General features: G+C 38.5%; 3 protein-coding genes across 5 annotated transcripts; 2 read left to right on the top strand and 1 right to left on the bottom strand.

Moving 5' to 3' along the window:
- Positions 1–949: 949 nt before the first annotated feature.
- On the top strand, positions 950–7,784 carry LOC107593767 (protein crumbs homolog 1-like). Its single transcript, XM_016283637.1, has 4 exons — positions 950–1,127; positions 2,521–3,468; positions 6,051–6,601; positions 7,712–7,784. Exons 1-4 carry the CDS (start codon positions 1,079–1,081, stop codon positions 7,748–7,750), a joined length of 1,587 nt encoding a protein of 528 aa, XP_016139123.1. The 5' UTR covers positions 950–1,078; the 3' UTR covers positions 7,751–7,784.
- Positions 7,756–12,322, top strand: LOC107593768 (protein crumbs homolog 1-like). The gene is made up of 3 exons (XM_016283638.1): positions 7,756–8,618; positions 8,989–9,030; positions 12,177–12,322. Exons 1-3 carry the CDS (start codon positions 7,990–7,992, stop codon positions 12,301–12,303), a joined length of 798 nt encoding a protein of 265 aa, XP_016139124.1. The 5' UTR covers positions 7,756–7,989; the 3' UTR covers positions 12,304–12,322.
- Positions 12,323–14,769: 2,447 nt separating this feature from the next.
- LOC107593766 (titin-like) lies at positions 14,770–18,868 on the bottom strand. 3 transcript variants are annotated; one of them, XM_016283635.1, is made up of 8 exons: positions 18,577–18,646; positions 18,450–18,496; positions 17,813–17,989; positions 17,600–17,718; positions 17,366–17,525; positions 17,168–17,283; positions 14,951–17,100; positions 14,770–14,859 (listed from the first exon to the last, which is right to left on the bottom strand). In XM_016283635.1, exons 1-7 carry the CDS (start codon positions 18,633–18,635, stop codon positions 15,019–15,021), a joined length of 2,760 nt encoding a protein of 919 aa, XP_016139121.1. In that variant the 5' UTR covers positions 18,636–18,646; the 3' UTR covers positions 14,770–14,859; positions 14,951–15,018. The 3 variants fall into 3 exon arrangements, with proteins under 3 accessions (XP_016139121.1, XP_016139120.1, XP_016139122.1); XM_016283634.1 differs by having other exon boundaries at positions 18,450–18,837; XM_016283636.1 differs by lacking the exon at positions 14,770–14,859 and having other exon boundaries at positions 15,149–15,219; positions 17,067–17,100; positions 18,450–18,868.
- Positions 18,869–20,841: the final 1,973 nt, after the last annotated feature.

Below are 20,841 nucleotides of genomic sequence, written 5' to 3'. Positions count from 1 at the left end.
TTTTGAAATGTATAATACTGTGTGAATACTGTATTTTACTGTATTATACTCTTTCAAAGTGTGTACAGTTCTCAACAAATTTGGCTCAGATGGCCATTAGACTGAACCAACTGAGATGACTCTGTTCAAAAGTTACAGTAGGCTAACACAAAGTTAGTGATGTTGACCAGAAATTGGATGAAAGGCTGTACCTCAGTAACACTTCGATCTATTGAAACGAAACTTGGTAGGCTTCATTAGCTCTATGATCTGAGGGTACCTGCCAAATTTGGTGACAGACCACCTATAGGTCATGAAATCTGAAAAACGGCTATGTTTGCTCATAACTTGTAAAATGCTTGTCAGAAATGCACTCTTAAAAATAAGGGTTCTTTATTGGCATCAGCGGTTCCACAAAGAACCTTTACCATCCATGGAAACGTTTCCTTCCACAAAAAGTCGAAAAAAGGTTTTTAGATTATTAAAATGTTCTTCATATTAAGAAAAAAATTCAATGTTCACTGGAAGGTTCTTTGGGGAACCAAAACTGGTTCTTCTATGGTATCTCTGTGAAACCCCCTTTTTGGAACCTTTATTTTTAAGAGTGTGTGAACTTGGTGTCTGTGAGTCTGTGAGAATTTTTTTATCCAGAACTTGATGAATTTCCTGCACGTCGTTTTGAAATTTGTTGTAAATATCAATATAATTTTCATTGTTTTCTTGCTGTAGTTTATTCTGATTCTGTTTATTCTTCACTATTCCTCACATTTAAAAATCTAAATAGTGCCTTTATAGTAGAGTTCTACTGTCTAAGAATTGCTAATAACTTATGTAATTTCAGAGCTGCATACGGTCCGTAAGGTGAGGATGCGTGAGCTTTCTCAGATTAGCTGTGGCTCCTGTCCCTGGCCTCACACCAGTTCATTAGACATGTAAGTGCATTACCATAATCCCAAGGGTTGCGGTGAACCCACTGAGAAGTCAGTCCATCCTAAACACAGATGAATGAGGAAGAGCCAAGGAAGTCTGTGAGGGTTATGGTGTTTTACAAAGCTGGTTTTAGGTCTCCTGCCTGGTTAGTCTGTTTATAACTAAAATCATGTCAAGCGCGGGCATTTCTTTCTGGATTGTCCTGTTGCTCTATGCAGGTAACAATTTCATAACAGTTTTATCTTGTGACATAATTATGGCTTACATTAGAAACTTGTTTGTGCTTTTTGTAGGAGGTTATTTTTAGTAGTCCTGTTTATGGCTTTGATGAAACTACTTGTAGCCTATGAATGCATATTGCTCATGTGATTTTAATAGTATTGGAGAGTATGTGGTTGCAGTGCTTCTATTAAAGCAAATCATCATATTTTGCCCAAAGTTTGAAGTTCATGAAGCATGAAATCTGTAAAAAAAAATATAGAATCAGTTGAGAAACCAGAGTTAACTTGGTATATATACTTAATAGTATTTTTAACAGTATACTTACTGTTGTGTTTACTGACTTAGTTAAAGTTGATCTGTGATTTCATTGGACTTATATAAACACAAAAATAATATTGTTTGTACATGCAAGTTCAATCACTTTAAATAAAGCTGATTAAGATAATTAAATTAAGCGAATATATTATGTAATCATGATTTAGAACTGTTATAATTTTTGGGCCAACTGAAAAAATTATAGGTACACCAAAATAAGATATATATTCTAATTTAATTATACTATAAAAATTATTTTTCAAAGTTATAAATAAAACAAAGACTGAAATGCATTTTACAATAAAAATACAGTCTTTCTACTTCAAAATGTGATGTTTAATTCAATGTGTTACTTGCCTTTTTTCATAATTATTTGTGAATTTTACTAAAAATTTCCGAGTGAAAATGTTCTAAGTAAATCTTAAACCCGAGTGTTCCCATACTTAACCCAAAAACTAATTATTCAGCTGCATCATCAGTGAGCAAACTATATGTTCAGCAGCCAGTTAGTTAGACCCTCACCAACAAACTTAACATTGTAAACACAACCTGTTTAATATTTTAAGTTGCTATGTTAAGTTTAAGAACATACCAAATACTATTAAATTATTGTTGTTTTTTTCATACATTTCATTTAAATTGTTATGATCAAAAACATATGTAATTTAAAAAGAAATCTGATTTCATAATTTATTCATCCTCATGTTGTTCCAAACCAGCATTCAGACTTCTTTCTTTTGTAAAATACAAAAGATGATAGTTTGAAAAATGTCTCTATGTTTTTTGTCCATACTCCATACAGTGAACGTCAGTAGAGTCCAGTGTTATTTTGGACCTCATTGACTTTCATTGTATGGACAAAAACAATTGGGAATTTTAGTGTGTGTGTGTGTGTGTGTGTGTTCCAAAATAGAAAGTAACACAATTTTGGAACGGCATGAGGGTGAGCAAATGATGGCAGAATTTTCATTTTTGTGTGAATGTGATATCTCAGACAGATATAAAAAAAATAAACTATTTTTTGTCAATGATGTTCACGACACTTTAAAACGTCTTGTTTCTTCTCTGCCTCAGGAGTCTGCAGTGAGGAGAATATCGATGGATGCGATATGAACCAGTGCATGAACGGTGGCGTGTGCGAGAACCAGGATGGACAATACAAATGTCACTGTTCCCAAACGATCTATAATGGACACCTCTATGGAGGGCCGTACTGCACAGTTGTGCTGCTTGGCTGTGAACGTCACTGGTGCCAGAACGGTGCCACTTGCTATCCGTACCTAGACAATGGACGGCATCGATACAGCTGCATCTGCCCTGAGGGTTTCACTGGAACGAAATGCCAGACATCCACCACCTTCTCTTTTGAAGAAAGAGGATTCATGCAGGTCCAAACCAACATCACTAATGCTTTGGACCCTTGGAATGTCACTCTGAGTTTCCGCACGTTGCAGGCAGCAGCCGTTCTGCTCCAGTGCCATGTTGAAGATCAGCTTCTTATGCTGGAGTTAGTGGATGGAAGGCTACGGCATTCACTGCAGAGAGCAATGAAAGCTGAAAGTGTTCTTCTAGAGCTCCCGTTGATCGTTTCTGATGGCCTTTGGCACACGGTCAAGGCCTCGCTGCGCAACAACATGCTTGGGCTGAGTCTTACAGACCCGTCTTGCCTTGAGGACACGTGTCGTATGGAAGTACAGATCGATCAAGCAGAGCCCGAACTGGGTTCAGGTCTGTCTGAGTTGGCTGGGATCCAGAATCTCTACATAGGTGGAAGAGGAGAGCAAGAGAGTGCTTCAGGCTTTCTGGGATGTATGAGGGATGTGTGGTTGGATTCACGTGTAGTGGTGCCCGGATTGGGGCCGAGGACTGCCGCTAATCAATTTAATGTGAAACAGGGCTGCAGTGACTGGGACCGCTGCAGGGAAAACCCATGCCAGAACAGAGGCAGATGTGTCAAGACTGGATGGAGGAGCTTTAGCTGCGAATGCCATCGGCCTTATGAGGGCGAGCACTGTTTAGATGGTATGATCGCTCTTACATTATACTACTTGGGTTAGTTTGCATAGAACAGAATTTGATTTAAACACTTAAAGGGATAGTTCACCCAAAAATGACAATTCTGCCATTATTTATTCACCCTCAAGAGGTTCCAAACCTGTATGAGTTTCTTTCTTCTGTTGAACACACAAGAATTTTTTTTAAAGAATGTTGGTAAGTTGCATCATTGACTTCCATGATATTTTTTTTTCCGTTTTTGGGTGAACTATCTATTTAAAGGTGGGGTAAGCGATTTCTGGTAGCCAATGTTGACATTTGAAATCACCAAAACAAACACGCCCCTGCCCCAAAAGGGTCTCGTCCCTATTTTGATAGCTTTGCCCCACACATACGTACACAGCCCAGGCAACGATTAGTTCTGTGAAACAAAGCAAAACCAATGTTACGCCATGTCTACACCGGACGTGAGTGGCGCGGCGCGACAAAATACTATAGAACTCATTATAATCAGTGATGCTGTCTACACTATAGATATATATACATATCTATGGTCTACACTGGATGCGGCGTGACACGAGAAATCCCCGACAGAAAACTGCTGCTGCGTTCTATTCATGACGTATTGACACAAATTTCAAATGATTTTCAACGGTGCGCTTTGTCACGTCCAGTGTACTAGACAGACTTTAGCTGTTGTGGCACAGACACGGTGTTACTCGCCTAACGAGAAGAAACAAAGCAACCTCGGCGTCCGATCGCAGGCCTCCGCTCCTTGAATTCTCTCCAGCGCTAGAAAGCTGATCCGATATTTACACGGGGCCTACTTCTTGCCTTATTGCCTTAAGCCTTCTTTTGTTCCGCAGATGTTTTCCTCTTTTGTTTTTTATCCGCCATCTCTATCTTTCTGTCGCTCGGCTCGGCTAATGTCCGTCCTGTGCACTGAACGCTCTCTCCTCCACATCACGAGTAGACACGCCCCTTACTGCTGATTGGCTACAAGTTTGTTTTGCTATTCGGCCCGAATCAGTTTTCTAAAGCGTTTTTTGAAAAATCTCTTACCCCACCTTTAAGTCATATTTAAACATTTCTGAAATGTCATTGCAGTAGATTTAGAATATCGAAACACGTGTGATCTGCAAACAAATTCTGCTACCTTTTAAATAGAATGTTCTAAAGAGGGGTTTCCCAGTGATATCGTAGAAGAACCATTTTTGGTTCCCCAAAGAACCTTTCAGTGAACAGCTCTTAAACTAACCTTTTTTTTTAAGTGCGTAGAATATTTAAAAAATCTAAAGAACCCCTTTTCCACTAAAAAGAACAATAGAAAGATTCCATGGATGTTAAAGGTTCACAGATGGTTTTATATACTATTTAAAGTAGCCCATTTCTGATTAAACCAAGATAGAATTTTAAATAATTTAGAATGAACATTCATCTTTGGTCACCATTATCTCTACAACAACGTCATTGATAAAACTGCTTAGCAGGGAATCTAAATGTAGCGACCATCGGAGGGTCAAATTTAGTGGCAAGACACAGAATGAGATTAGAGTGCTAAAGAAAACAGGCATCCACAAACACTCAGACATACTCTCATGCCAAAGCAAACGGACTGCAAAGGCAAGGTTAAACCGGCCGCACCTGAACTGTGGATTAAAGAAACGTGATATTAACAGGTGTATTTAATCCTTGATCCTGCCAAGAAAGTAACCACCAGTGATTTATCTGCTCAGTGACAGAGAGCAAAACCAATTTTGTTAGGAATGGGTGGACAACACAACACATTTATTGAATTATTATTATTACAACGACATGTTATTGTATGTTATTACATCAAGAACAACAATAATAAATATTTGTAATATAGCAAAATAATAATGATGATGATAAAACATTCAATTTTGTTATATTTGACTTTGTTACATTTTATTTTGTTATTTACTTATTTATTATTATTATTAATAATAATAATATTTTGAATAATATAAAAATGGTATCTATATTTGGAAACATTCTATTTTGTTTGATATTATTATATGAATGATTACATTATTTAAAATGTTCACAATTCTGAAATAATAATGCTGGACGTGAACCATATCTTTCTTTTTTTTTTGTAATTTGCTCAACTTTCTAAATATGTTTAATATGTTTAAATATTGAAACTTAAAATGTGATGAATTTTCATATATTATGAATTATACAAATGCTATTTTGTTTGATATTATTACTGCTATTACTACTACTACTACTACTACTATTAATAATAATAATGATAAACTCTATATTTAGAAGTACTACATTTTGTTATATTTGACTTTGTCACATTATAATTGCACACATTTTGTTGTTGATAATACTATTCGTGATATTCAAAATATTTAGAATGCATATTATGTTTTTATTGTAGTAGTATATACAGTTTTGTTGATTTAAGCAATAAAAAGCAGAAAAAATCACTAAAAAACATTTTTGCATATCACTTACTGAGCGCATATACACTACAGCAATCGCAGAAACAAACTTGTAGGTAAAAAAACCAACATCTTGTGCATATTCTTTATTGTACCTTTCTCTAACACTGCTGTTCACTTCTGTATTATCAGAGTATGTGACTGCAAGGTTTGGAAGTGAAGATCTGGAGAGCCACGCTGTGTTCACAGTAGAAGACAATCCAGGCGACAGTAACACCGTGTCCATGTTCGTCCGCACGCGCCGCTCACAGGGCTTGCTCCTGGTCCTCTCCAACACCACCAGTCAGTATCTGCGTGTCTGGTTAGAGGATGGAAAGGTCAAAGTTCAAATCAACAACTTTGAAAGCCTGCTTGGAAGTGAAACGGTCAGCGATGGTCACTTTCACCTCATAACTGTGCTTGTGGAACCAGAGTCCCTGTCCCTGTTTATGTCTGCTAAGAGCCAAGGCCGCATCCCCATCCGCAGTGTGCTGGTCCAGGCTGGAGATGCGGTGTATGTGGGAGGTTTACCGGATCGCCGTGCATCTCTAGCCTTCGGGGGCTACTTTAAGGGCTGCATCCAAGATCTCCGTATGAACAGCAGACACCTGCAGTTCTACCCCGTCAGTGTCCCAGTGAGCTCCTACTGGCTCCAGAGCTCGACGAAAGTCACGCGCGGCTGCACTGGCGACGACTCCTGCAGTGTAAGCTACATTTACAGATCCAGCATTACAGCATTGGTACAAAGTTTGGTTCAGTTTGCAGCTTGTTCTGGCCAACAAATGACAGGAAAGGCTGGTCTGATTGACATGAGAAGTGACCAGTCAGAGTTTATTTAGCTTTTAGTTCACAGCAGAAACAATTAGCAGAATTAGCAACTTATCAGCAACAATATTTGAATATTTCAAATCTATTATTAATGATTTGATGAACATTAAAATATTATGAATGACTGCATCATTTACAGTGTTCACAATTTTGGAATGCTTCACTTGAAGCATACCTTTTTCGCAATTAGCTAAATTTTATATAGCCTATATAAATAAATATATACAAATTGTATATATATAAATATATTAAACTTCATATTAAACTTCATTACTCATATATATATATATATAAACTTCAAATATTATGAAAAATTATAATTATTCATATATTATTAATGATTACATCATACACAATGTTTACAATTCTGGAATAATAACGCTTGGCTTGAGAAAGGCTTGAGAAACCTTTTCAGAAAATTTCTAAATATTATAAATATGTTCCTTGAATCATATAGAAAATGTATGCTATAATAGTTCAACAAAGTACTGAACAGGATTATTTTAGTTAACCAAACTACAAAATAAAACAATAATAAAAGATTAAATAAACAAAATAGGCCTATATGTTAACTGAAATGAAAAAAACTTTTTTTCAGCCAGATGCAAAGGCACCATTTCTCATTTTAATTTAGTTGAACTTGATGTGCTAAAAAATAAAAAATAAATTAACTTAAACTTAAAACTTTAACTTAAAATAAAACTGTAACTACACAAAACATTGCCAAAACAGCAGTTTAATCCAATGTTAAAGTAAGTAAACTTTTACATAAAAAGTGTGAAACACTGTGAAGGCAAATAAGATATGTAGTTTATGGAAGCAACTTCTGAATCGGCTGAGGATTCTGTTTATATACTGTATGTGAAAAATATATTTTTTAATTTTCTGTTTGTGAGTTGTATGCATGTTATTTGATTTTTAGTAAAATAGTACAGAAAAACTAAATGACTAGAGCACTGATGATTTTTTTCCTGTCCGCTTTGCAGGTTTGGTCAGTGTTAGCCTCCGCAGCGACAGCCACATAATCACCTATCGTGGCAATGGAAAAATACGGCGATACCTCAGCAGCATTTCAATACATTTCCGTACCAGGCACCAGAATGCGACTCTACTGCATGCTGAGCGTGATTCTCAGTTCATTACCATTTCCATTCACGATGGGCACATAGTTTTAGAGCTACAGGGAGAAAAACAAACCTCCTATGTGTATATCCACAGCCTGGACCTGGTGAATGATGGTCAGTGGCACAGGGCAGACATCAGCATGGACAGCCCAGTCCTCCAGTCATCCAGATGGAGAATAGTTCTGGACGAGCGCTGGGAGAAACCCTCCGTCTCCTTCACAGCCTCAGGAGATCTGGATTTCCTCCGAGAAGATGTGGACATCATCTTAGGAGGCTTGGGACATGATTCGGAGGGTAACTTCACTGGCTGTCTCGGTTTGGTGGAGATCGGAGGCCTTGCATTGCCATATTACAGTGACATGGAGATGAACCAGCCCAGACCCCAGGAAGAGCGGTTTCTGAGGACTTCTGGGACTCCCTACTTCGGCTGCTGGGGATCTAATGTCTGTGAGCCTGACCCTTGCAAGAATGGAGGGGTTTGTGAAGATCTGTTCGACCTTTTCAAATGTCATTGCCCATCTGATTGGGATGGCCAGCGTTGTGAATTTACTGTAGATGACTGTGCATCAAACCCATGTGTTCACGGAGCCTGCAGATCGATCTCAGCTGGATTCGAGTGCTCGTGTGATGCAGGCTACACCGGCCGGCGCTGTGAAACAGAGGTGGACGTATGCGCCCACCACAAGTGCAGCAATGGAGGAACGTGCCTAAGAGGATTGAAACGCTACTCATGTCTCTGTCCAAGAAACACGACGGGCCCTTTCTGCAGGTGAGTATGTTTCCCATGCTCATTACTCACTCTTAAAAATAAAGGTTCTTTAATGGCATCGATGGTTCCATGAAGAACCTAGAACATCCAAGGAACCTTTCAAACGCAGAAAAGTTTCTTTATAGTGGAAAAAGGTTCTTTAGATTTTTAAAATGTTCTTCAAAATAGTTCATTTAAGAACTGTTCTCTGAAAGGTTGTTTGGGAAACCAAAAATGGTTCTTCGTTGGCATCAATGCAAAAACTCCCTTTTGGGGCCTTTATTTTTAAGAGTGCTGCGATGCATCTCGACAGATGAAGTCTTCAGCAATATCCTGTTAGATATGCATGCATGCATGTAATGTTTCATTAATGTTTTTTTTTTCATTTCAGGGAGAGAGTTCCAGAACTTCCATGGTATATCGACAGGCTTCCGTGAGTTTGATTTCTAAAAATAAATATTAATTATCGAACTGGGGGCTAGAATGAGATTCTTGGAGGTCTGGGAAAAAAAGCATATTACACATGTTAAATGTACTTACTATAGTAATAAGTTAAGGGATGATGTTCATCCAGCCAGTAGTTATTACAGAATAAACCCCAACATGGTGATTGCAAGTAAATAATTACAAAATTTTACTTATCACACAAGTAAATAATTAGACATGAAATATTGATTTAAATGTAAAAATATTTTATTAGTTCTTTAAACGCAAAGCTTCCAAAAAAGAAATACAAACGGCCTTGAGCACAGACTAACAAACAAGTTCAGACAAGACGGACATTTATGGCATAATGTACTGTCGAATCACTAATTGCACAGCTTTTCACCACATAAATAAAGATGAGGACACAATAAAATGTTATTTGAGAAGAAGGCGTTTTAAAATCTTACCTGTTTATTACCTTAAAATTGATTATAGCATGTAAAACAGTTGTTCCGGCAGCAAGATGAACACCAATATTTCCACATTAATATTATTTCGCATAAATATTACGAATAATAATATTACTGCAGGTCTACTATTAAAACTGAAGCCCTTCGATTTCATTTGACTGTAAATACAGTCGATAAATACTCAAATATCCAGATGAGCGGTGTGTTAGTCGCCATTGACGACGGTTGATATTGGCAGGGGCAGACTTTGGAGATTTGGATCTATGTGGTCTTTTATGCCTAACCCTTATTTTGCTCGCTCGCTCTCATAGTTTATAGTTTATTTATCCCTTCACAACCAGTAAATATTTAGTCTACCTGATGCTGATCTAAAGCCATATTATGCTAGCTTATTTTATTACAGATTGCAAAAGAAGACATTATAAAAAAAAAAATTTGCACTTCTCCATTTAATAAATTGTAAACGTTCTCAGTCTTTTTACAAACATAAAATTATCCCATGCAACTCATTCCATAGTCCAAGTGTTCTGAAGGCATTCGGTAGGGTTTGCCGAGAAACAAATCGAAAATGAAATCTATTATTAAGCGAAAATCTCCATTCATCGCATTTGTGCATTTATATGAGCGCGCAGCTGTTCAAGAAATCAACAGATACGGATGTGATTGGCTACATTGCTCAACGCTGCAAGTATGTTTCACCAATATCAGATGGGGGCCCCTGATTCCTTAGGGCCTTAAAGGGTTAGTTCACCCCAAAATGAAAATTATGTAATTAATTACTCACCCTCATGTCGTTCCAAACCCGTAAGGCCTCCGTTCATCTTCGGAACACAAATTAAGATATTTTTGATGGAATCTGAGAGCTCTCTGACCCTGCATAGACAGCAACACAACTGAAATGTTCCCAGGTCCAGAAACGTAGTAAGGACATCGGTAAAACAGTCCATGTGACATCAGTGGCTCAACTTCAATTTTGCAAAACTATGAGAATACTTTTTGTGCGCAAAGAAAACAAAAATGACGACTTTATTCAACAATTCTTCTCCCCCGAGTTATGTCTTCCGCTATTCAATGCATACGCATGCTTTCCCCTAAGTGTAAACAACGCTGATTACACTGATTACGTTCATGCGCGTGCTTTCCACTCTAACGTAAACAACGCAGATTACGTTCATGGGTACTCTCCAAAATGGCAGAAGACGTAACTCGGGGGAGAAGAATTGTTAAATAAATTATGTAATTTTTGATTTCTTTGCACATAAAAAGTATTCTCATAGCTTCGCAAAACTGAAGTTGCACCACTGATGTCACATGGACTGTTTTACCGATGTCCTTACTACGTTTCTGTCTGGGAACATTTCAGTTGTGTTGCTGTCTATGAGAGGGTCAGAGAGCTCTCAGATTCCATCAAAAATATCTTAATCTGTGTTCTGAAGATGAATGGAGGTCTTATGGGTTTTGAACGACATGAGGGTGAGTAATTAATGACAGAATTTTAATTTTGGGGTGAACTAACCCTTTAAGCGGCCACTTACCTGGCTTAAATGTTAAGTCCGCCCCTGGTTACTGGGGAATAACACACCTCAGAATGTCACGACCGACCAATCGGAATCAAGTATTCCAAAGAGTTGTGTAGCAACATTAAATTATGCATAATTCGAATCAACTAACCCTAAACCAAACCATTACCCTAGCCTTAAAAGTGTTAGTTTACCCAAAAATTCTGTCATTAATTACTCGTGTTGTTCGAAACCCGTAAGACCTTCGTTCATCTTCGGAACACAATTTAAGATATTTTTGATGAAATCTGAGGGCTCTCTGACCCTCCCATAGACAGCAAGGTAACTACCACGTTCAAGGTCCAGAAAAGTACCAAGATGATCAACAAAGTAGTCCGTGTGACATCAGTGGTTCAACTGTAAAGTTACGAAGCTACAAGAATACTTTTTTTGCGCAAAGAAAACCAAAATAATGACTTTATTCCACATTTTCGTTCACGACAGTATCATTACCTTGGTAGTTACCTTGCTGTCTATGGGAGGGTCAGAGAGCCCTCAGATTTCATCAAAAATATCTTAAATTGAGTTCCGAAGATGTACGAAAGTCTTACGGGTTTGGAACAACACGAGGGTGAGTAATTAATATTTTTTGGGTGAATTAACCCTTTAACCCTTTAGTAAGTTAATTAATATGAATCATCAAAAACACTTACCACTAAAAAAAACACCTACCAAACCTTCATTTTTACTTATTCATTGTGCTTTTAAAAGATCTGAAATTAGATTAATCACAACTATTTTATTCTATTATGATGCTATTTTCATTCTTTCTTTTGGTTTTAGTACAGTGACCATATAAAAGGCAAGGGGGCAATATATTGTTGTTCCTATAACTCTTATTACTCTTTTTCTGTAACAGTATCAATATTTAAGTGTATATCCCTCGTGGGATAGTAAACAGTCCATCAGATGTGCACTTCAGTATCTACCTGTTACTGTGAATTCGGACATACTACTCTTTTCACATACTTCACATGTTTCTTGCTTATAATATCTTATGCCATATGTTGAGGTTTGCTGTTCAGAATCATTACTTTTTGCTTGATTATGCTTTAGAAATGAGAAGAGGTGTTCATAGAACAGGTTTATACTAAGTGTTATCCTTTTATCACATTTTTCTCTAGATTCCCTAAACTTCCTGTGTCTTTCTGCGGGAACGAGAGATGGAACTACAGTTGCTTCAATGGTGGGAATTGCTCTTCTGTAGAGGATAATTGTGACTGTCTACCTGGATTCACTGGACAGCGGTAAGAATATGAACCTGCAGAGGATAAATTGTGTGATATCATAGTAAACATACATGAAAATCTTTCAGAAATCATTCTAATATTCTATTTGGTTGCTTATGAAACATTATTATTAAAAATGTTTGTGCTGCTTAAACATTTTGTGGAAGCCATGAACATTTGATGAATAGAGAGCTTCATCGTGTGAATCTCTCCATCTAAAACTAGAGTCCCTTCAGAAAAACAAGTTTGCATGTAGTTTTGTTTGTTTTTCATTGTTAGGAGTTCAATAAGCACGGCAAAAACACTTCTAGAAGCACCTTTAGAAGTAAGCGTTTGAAATCGGACCAAATTTTGCTAAAAAGTTTACTTTTCCGATTATATTTGTTAAAACGGCATGAAAAACGGTTATGCTCACCAAGTGAATGAATCGCGTTTGTGTCGAGCTCTTATTACAAAGCAAAAAACAAACACTCTTCTTCGATTCCAAGAAGTTTCTCTCAGTTAATGTACGCGATGTCATCTCACAGTCTGAAGCGTCTGTCATAGCAAATCAACACATGCTGATGTGAATAATTAAGCGAAGCGTCTTCTTATAGGATAAGAACACGCAGTCTCATGAATAATTGAATAGACACTGACGCGTCATCGATGTACTACAGTCCATTGCCACGTCACAAATTGTGACGTCAACACGATGTAGATTTTAAACCCGGAAGATGAAAATAGGCAAAAAAGCTTAAAATTAACCAGCTTTCTCCAACAGTTAAAATTATCGGATGCTAACATTGTCTTCTATGATGTGCAACACAAACACCTCTGCTAAAATCTCAGAAAAGTTAGTCTGGGGTTTCATGACCCTTTAATCAATATTTGATTTATGTTAAATCAAACACACAAAACTGCTGTGGTAAGTTTATTGTTTTTCTTCATCAAAACTTAATTACTCATCAAAAAAAAATCGAGTAGACTTGACAGGAATTATTGGGACAAGTTAAATTAATGTAAACAAAGATGTTCTTAAATGTAGTAAAAATCATATTGAGCTGAATTCTTTTGGTCAGTTATACCATTTATTTTTAAGACAACCTTAATGGTGAAGTGTGTAATTTATGTGCCTCTAGTAACACCACTTTGAATTGCAGAAATAAAATTAGGTTTCTAACATTCCTCAGTACCAATCAGGCAAAAGTCCAAAAGCTGTCACTGGGGCGATACCTTTTCGAAAAGAACACATTTGTACCTAATTTACCCCTAAAAGGTGCATATTAGTACCTTAAAGGTATAATACCAGTCAATTCCGTTTGGCACCATTACTGGCACAGAAATTACACCCTTGATCTTTAAACCTCAAACTCAGATTAAGCTAAAGCAGAGAGTTAAAGACACTATACAACTATATTAATTACTTTATTCATGACAGACCCAAGCGAGCAACGCCACAGTGCGAGTCCAACAGCTTCTGCATGCACACACCTTTGGACCTCAGCACAACCCTGCCATTCATGGCCTCAAACATCACAAGCTGACAGCACTCCATGACCCTTCGGCAAGTGGTCTGCTCTCTGCAGAATCCAACGAATTGGCTGAGGTCATGGCAGTGCCAGTGCCAAAGGAGGCTCCTGTTGTAAAGAGGGAGGTCGCTGCACCGGAAGGGCCAGCCTTGGATGCAACAGTGTCAGCAAAACCACCCCTTCTTTCAGGGCCGATTCTCCTTGGTCCCATTTGTCCAGGAAAAAAGAAACATTTCTGACCTAGTCACATTTCATGAACCAACTCAGATAATATTAACTCTTCTTGAGTTCTGAGGCTGCACTAAACTCATGTGCATTCAGGTGTAAATGTTTTATAACAGGTACACGTATAAACAAAACTGGCCTTCTTGTTATGGAAGCAATCAAGGCTGTGCCTGTGTTGTACTGTGGTGCTGTAATAAAATGTTTCCCAGCCTAATGTAGAGGTTTATCCGTCTGTGTTCAGTGTGTTTTTTTCTATAAATGATCGGTTTTCACCTTATGGAATTGTGAAATAGAATATCCCGCATTAAGAAAAACCCCTTAATGCGGTCATACTGTCACATGATGGTGGCCATATCTTCATCATGCTCTTCACAGAAATGGCTTTGAGGAAACATTCTGTCCATGGACACTATATTTCAAATATCCTTTCGATGTGCAACATTCAAATAACTAAACTGAAAATTGTCAAAAAGAATTAAAAAAAAAACTTGATCTAAGAAAATGAAGTTAACTACTCTTTGGTTTCTGGTAGAGATTGATCATGTCTCTCAGCTAAACTCTGCTGAAAGCTGGTTCTCCAGGAACTCCAAAGCAACTAATTTTTAAGAAACAGCTGAACAAATTTGTGCATCTAGAGTCTCAGAGAGATTTATACTTGCGTTATCCTAAAAAAAAAATAAGGACTCAATATAATGAACTCAACACAACTTAAAGACAACAAATCAGGGTTTTAAAAGAAAGGCCGAGAACAGTTTTCCCACTCAAACACTTTTATTATTAGTTTGCACGGTTTCCAGCTCTCCAGATTCCTCAGTCTACAGTGAATGGATGCCTCAAATAACCTATATAAAACATTTAAAAAAAGCAATTTAACAATGGTTATGCTGCACCATTTTGGTCAATTTACAGTACACCGAAAACTGGTTCACCTACCATCTGTTTTAGAGCAATGCATCCTTGTTTGATTGAACACCTAGTGAGTGTTAAATAATTTTGGGCCCCTAAAAAAAAGGATCCACAGATTCTCCATTTGGAGGGAAATACAGCTGATGGTTCTTTACTGGCACAGAGTTGCGAATCTGCATCAAGGGATGAAAACTCAGCTGTGGTGGAGGGTTCTTGCCAGGAGTTTCTTCTGGTTGAAGTGATGCAGTTGACGGCTCAAATGGATTGTGATTATTGGGAGGCTGAGGTAATGACATCTGGGTGAAAGAGTCTTTTGTAAGAGAATTACACCTAGGGGGCTTAGCATTCAAATTAGCAGCTTGATGCCAGTAATTCATAAATGCATTTTTGCTATGAGTTGGAGGCATAGTGGGTTTTGAAGATATGTCATGTTGGAACATTTTCTCAAAAGTGGGACCATTATTTGGAGCAACTAACATTGGCTGTGTGTCACGTCCCAATGGGGAAACATACTGCTGCATCTCAGCCTGGTTAACTGCAGGGTTTGGGCTGCGGTTTGAATAGGCAAGAGGTTCAGCAACTGGTCTATTTTGTGAATGCTCCAAATGGCGTATAACAGAAGCAACATTAGCAGGATTCATTGTAGGCTGTGGAGAGGCAGCAGTTGATTCCAGCTTCCTAAAAATGTAGGGACGCATGGTTGGCCCAGTGAAATGCTTCGAAGTATCACGGGCATCGGTACTCTTAATGGGGGGATTCTCCACCAAATATTGCATTGCTGTATGATCGGAAGCTGCTGGTAAAGCTGTTTTTGTGTAAAGCGGGCCATAATTATAACCCTTGCCCTTAATAAGGGAAAAGAGGTTTGAATCTGGAGATATAACAGATGACAGCATTTGGCCTGTAATTTTAGTCGTACTAGAAATGTCAAAATTAGACATTTGAAAAGGATGACCAAAATGGTGATGGTTATGGTGGTGGTAGAACATTGAAGGGGGTCCAGGGCAGAAAGCTGGACAGTGAAAAGAATGTGCATGGGACGAACTAATTGGAATTGATGAAGCCTCTATTGGGGCAGGAGTGTGAACAACTTCAGGAAATTTAGGGAGTGAAGGGGTAGGATACGTGTTTGGGGTCAAATCAAAGTGCAAGTTCATAGGAGGACCCTTAACAACTGTTCCGCATGGAAGCTCAGAAGCTTGCGGCTTTTCAACTTGTTCAGACCTTTCTGAATATGTGGTGGACATGGAAGCAACAGCCCCAGAGGTGGAAACCGTGTTATTTTTGGGGACAGGTGGCATTTCTGAACGACGTGGTGGGAAGGGTTTGTACCATGGATAGCGGAAGAGCTGTGGTCCTGTTTTTCTTGTAGGGGTAGGTGTAAGCGGTTCCGGCTCTGGTTTTGGTGGAGCATGTGGTTCAGAGGGTCTCGTTAGGGAGTAATTAGGCCAGTAGGGGACCTGAGGAAAGACTGCCGAGGAGGAAGCGACAAATTCAGGTTTTCCAGGATATAAAGGATACACCATATTGCTGGGAGGAAACATAGGTGCCCACTGCACAGGAGAGACAATGGGCACGGTGAAAGGCAACATATCTTGAGGACGGCCTGTGGGTTTTAGTAAGGGAGCGATAGGGGCTGTAGGAGCCTTGGTAGGATGCAACAAAGGTTTTTTTGGATAATGTGGCCCAGCTGCACTTTGATGAGTGGGGTCACAGGGAAGACCCAAGCTGGGCTTAGGGTACCAAGTTTGAAGACGTTTTGTGTAAACAGGTGCTTGTAGCCTCTGGGTAATAGCAGTTGAGGGACCCACAATTTTGGGACCTTGAGGAAGAATCGTTGGTGGTATATTTGGAGGAAAAAAAAGAGGGTATCTAGGAGGAATGGGTTTAAAATCTGGCTGGCCAGGAATGTAATATGGGAGGAGAGGAGTGGGCAATTTTTGAATTGAACTTATGGAAGTTGTTGAACGACTTGCAGGAGTCTGTCTTGGCTGAGTAGTTTTAGTAGTTGTAGTAATTGTGGTGGGAGGGAGTGTTGAAGTAAGAGCATGAGGTATAGAAATACTTTCGTTTTCATGTACAAAATCAGTTGTATCTATAGGAAGACTAAGCGACAGTGCTGGGCAGGACATGTTAAACTCGCTCTCCACTGCCATGCTGAGAGTGAACATCCCATCCTGTGAAGTAAGGCAAAAGATTAGCGTGACGTGGTAAAATTCAGGTAAAAAGTAGAACATTGCATACCTTTGGCTCTGTGCATGGCATATATGGGGCATGGATGACCACACCTTCTGGATGTGACACCAAGCTGTATCCACATCTAGCTGACACTTTCAGAAGAGGCTGCCATTCATTCATTACTAGATTTAAGCAGTATTAATTCAATTTAGACCTGTAAAGCTCACATCAACCTACGTCAACAAACATGAACCTTTGCGTTACCTTTGATCTTCAGTTTCTCAGAGACTCCTCCATGCAGCCTCACAATCATGCCATTAGTGTAGCAGGAAACCGTTGGCTCACCTTTTGCCGAGGTCAGTGAGGAACAAGACATTTTCACATGCAATCCCCACCAAAGTAAGGGAAGAACAAAAGTGTCTCTCTGAAAACACAAGGGGGAGGTCAGAAAGGATAATATATGCTATACTCAATTTACATTAAAATATAAATGCAAACCTCGTGCATTACGTAACATCCATCATATGGTATAATTAAAACAAAGTCTCTCCAAGTTCTCAAGAACCTATGGCCACATTCTGAAGGCAACTGTGACAATGGAAGCGGTGGGACGCTTCCTAAAAAAACAATTTCGTAATAACAGAAATCATCATTTTGGAAGGCAAATGACAAAGCTTGAGCCATAAAAACTAAGGCAATGGAGAAGCAAACCTCTGTCAATAAGAAAGTTGGACCCAAAAGGAGCCTCTCTTCCATGAATGGTCAACCTCATTGAATCTCCAACACAATCCACCTTGGGTTTCATTCCAAGTAGCCTTTCCACTGTTGAAGTATGGAGGGTGTTTAGACCATAAACCTGTCCCCAAAGAGGTTGCAGCTGCATCCAGCCTTTTGATAAAACATACAGAAAAACGTAAACAGAAAGACAAGTTCAACTTGGAATAGTTTAACAGCATGCTATTAAACCGAATACGATTTCTCTTTGCACGGAGATGTAAGAAAAACCTTTTGAATGACTAACAATATGGACTAACAAGAACTACGTGCATTCTTCTTGCCACCCTGTTGAAAAAACCAGCATATGCTGGTTAAGTATGTTTTGACACTGGGATGCTGGTTTATGCTGGCCCTTTTGCTTGTTTATGCTGGTCCGTGCTGGTCCTTTTGCTGGTCAATGCGCTGGTCCTTTGCCAGCACATGACCAGCATAAACCAGCATCAAAACATACCCAACCAGCATATGCTGGTTTTTTCAACAGGGCAGTGTTTGAAAATTGCCTAGGCAATGTTTCATTCTGTAATTTTAGTACATTACACATGCATTCAGCAGATCACAGGGACATCATTACCGGAATCATCTGATTGGTATGCGTTCTCATCAGGTTGACTGCGAGAACTGAGCTTCGAAGAAAGACGGACACCATCAACACCATGTGATTTTGAAGCGTGGTCTTGCCAAATAAGAAGGCGCCCAACCTGTGCTCCAGATTTCGGCTTCTCGTCCCCTCGATCAAATGACTCGCTTGTCCGTGCATTTTTGTTAAAAGAGCCCACTGAATCAAGACCTTTTCCCTCATTCAATAGTACAAAACCACGAACTTCAATAGAGCTAAGCCAAATGAAAATAAAACACGTCCGGAATTGTTTCTCTTTCAACGCCATTCGACAAGACCGTTTTGCACACGCACCACACCACTGTAGCGTGTCGCAAAAACCCGGCTCATTTCAAGCACCTGAAATATATAAGATCTACGTCTACAATTAGTGCACGTCTGGAAAATCCGAAGCACCTGTTAAACAGCCTAGTGAGGGAAAGGAAGGGATGTGTGCAATGAGTATGTGGGCATATCAAAAATTTCATAAAATCATGAGCCAATTATGTATTTTTGTGTGCATGTATATATACCAGGGCTGTGCACAGGGGGTGGCCCGGTGGCTAGAGCCACTGCCCCTTTGCCCTCATCGGCTGAGTTGCTCCTCTCACCAATCCCCCCATCATCACCCCAGCTCAAAGCGGTCTGTTCTGCTCCGCAGCATTTCTCACGATCTGTGTGCACGGACAAGGCCACAGTTCCCAAGCAATGTCGTAGCATTAACAGGTGGATGCATTACAGTCCACATTACAGTCGGTGGAGGATTCGCTGAATTAGTCATTTGGTAGTTTGTTTTTGTATTTCTGTCGGTAATGATTTGCTCTCGGTCTTTTAAAAGTGAAATAGAATTAGAATGTCTAATCAAATTATTGTACCCGATCAGATCTAATATAAATAACACAAAATTCGCTGTTGATGGCACATTTTGTAGATGAAAAAAAAATGCCTTAGCAAAAAAAGCCAGAGACAGAGAGAAAGAGCGAAGGGAGGCTGCTAATAGCAGTTCAACATTGCAAACATGAGTACAAAGCTCCAGCAAGCCAGCAGCTAAATCATCATATAGAATTTTTTAGCAGTTTGTCACACTTTACTTCTTGTAATTAAGTATATTTCCCATTATAATCACTTGTCTTGATACTAGTAATCTACAACACATCATATTTTATTAAAACTATATTAATAGTAGGTCTATAAATAGTTTTAAAAATGATATAAATGTTCTAAATGAGTTTTTATTAGTATATAATATAGATTTATGCTGTAAAATATTAAAGTCTAATACTTATAGGGGAGAGTGGGGGTAAGATTAGCCATTTTTTACTTATGTGGTCCTCAAGATAAGTTAAAATGATGCAGAAGTACAATGAAAGTATCTATCCTATATCCTATCCTAATGAAAGTATTCCTATCATTTTAAATGATCAGAATGTATCTATGACAAAGGGTTCTAAAAATATGGCTTCTTATAAAAAAAAGGTGCTCCTATGGCTCAGTTTGCCCCGGGTTAGGGGTAAGTTGACCAGAGTCGAGTCAGTGGGTAAGATGCACCATCTGGGTGTAAAATGACCGTCAGATCAAATCTGATTCAAACCCATGTGAAATACATAATAATTAAAAAACTAATTTAATAATTTCCTTTTACATAGTCATATTTCTTTTCATGAAGTAAACTTTAACATAAAACCAACCAAATGAAGTTTAAATGTCAATATTTAATTGTTCGCATTTCTGAAACAATATGTTGACCACTAAAGTTGTAGCCTTCCTAAAACAGACTAAACAGAGAGTTTGTTGGCCATTAGGGACTACAGGTGGAAATATATATCTGATTATAATGCAATGAAAAGCATTTTCTGGTTCTTATCAGAGAAGGATTTGGTGCACTTGCACACTGTCCCTATCAAATAAACTACAAAATATGTATATATGATCAACTAACCCAATAATATATCACATTAAAATACCAGTTAATAATTCAGAGATTTAACTTAACTACAGTGCCTTATGATGGGGTAAGTTAAAATGCTGACTCAATTTACCCCGCAACATTTGGCTCAACATTTGAAGTGGATCAAAAAAGTTCATCAAATTGTCCCAAGACAAGAACGCATTTTGGTTTTAGGGCAACTTTGATGAAAGGTTTTGATCCACTTCATTTTAGTCATTTCCGTAAGTACAAATCTTAATGTTTAAGCATATAATGAGGGAATTGTGTGCTTCTAATTTTATAGCAGCAGTTTGGACAGGACACTTTTCTATTCTAACATGACGGTGCCTCTGTGTATAAGGCAAGGTTCAAAAAGAAATGAATGATTCAGTCAGTGTGGAAGAACTTGACTGGTCTGCAGAAAGCCAAGTCCTAATCCCA

This window comes from Sinocyclocheilus grahami, unplaced genomic scaffold, assembly GCF_001515645.1.
Source record: "Sinocyclocheilus grahami isolate Dianchi unplaced genomic scaffold, SAMN03320097.WGS_v1.1 scaffold176.1, whole genome shotgun sequence".
Classification (NCBI taxonomy): Eukaryota; Metazoa; Chordata; class Actinopteri; order Cypriniformes; family Cyprinidae; genus Sinocyclocheilus; species Sinocyclocheilus grahami.
The sequence above is the reverse complement of the archived record's forward strand: the minus strand, read 5'-3'. Positions and strand labels throughout refer to the sequence as shown.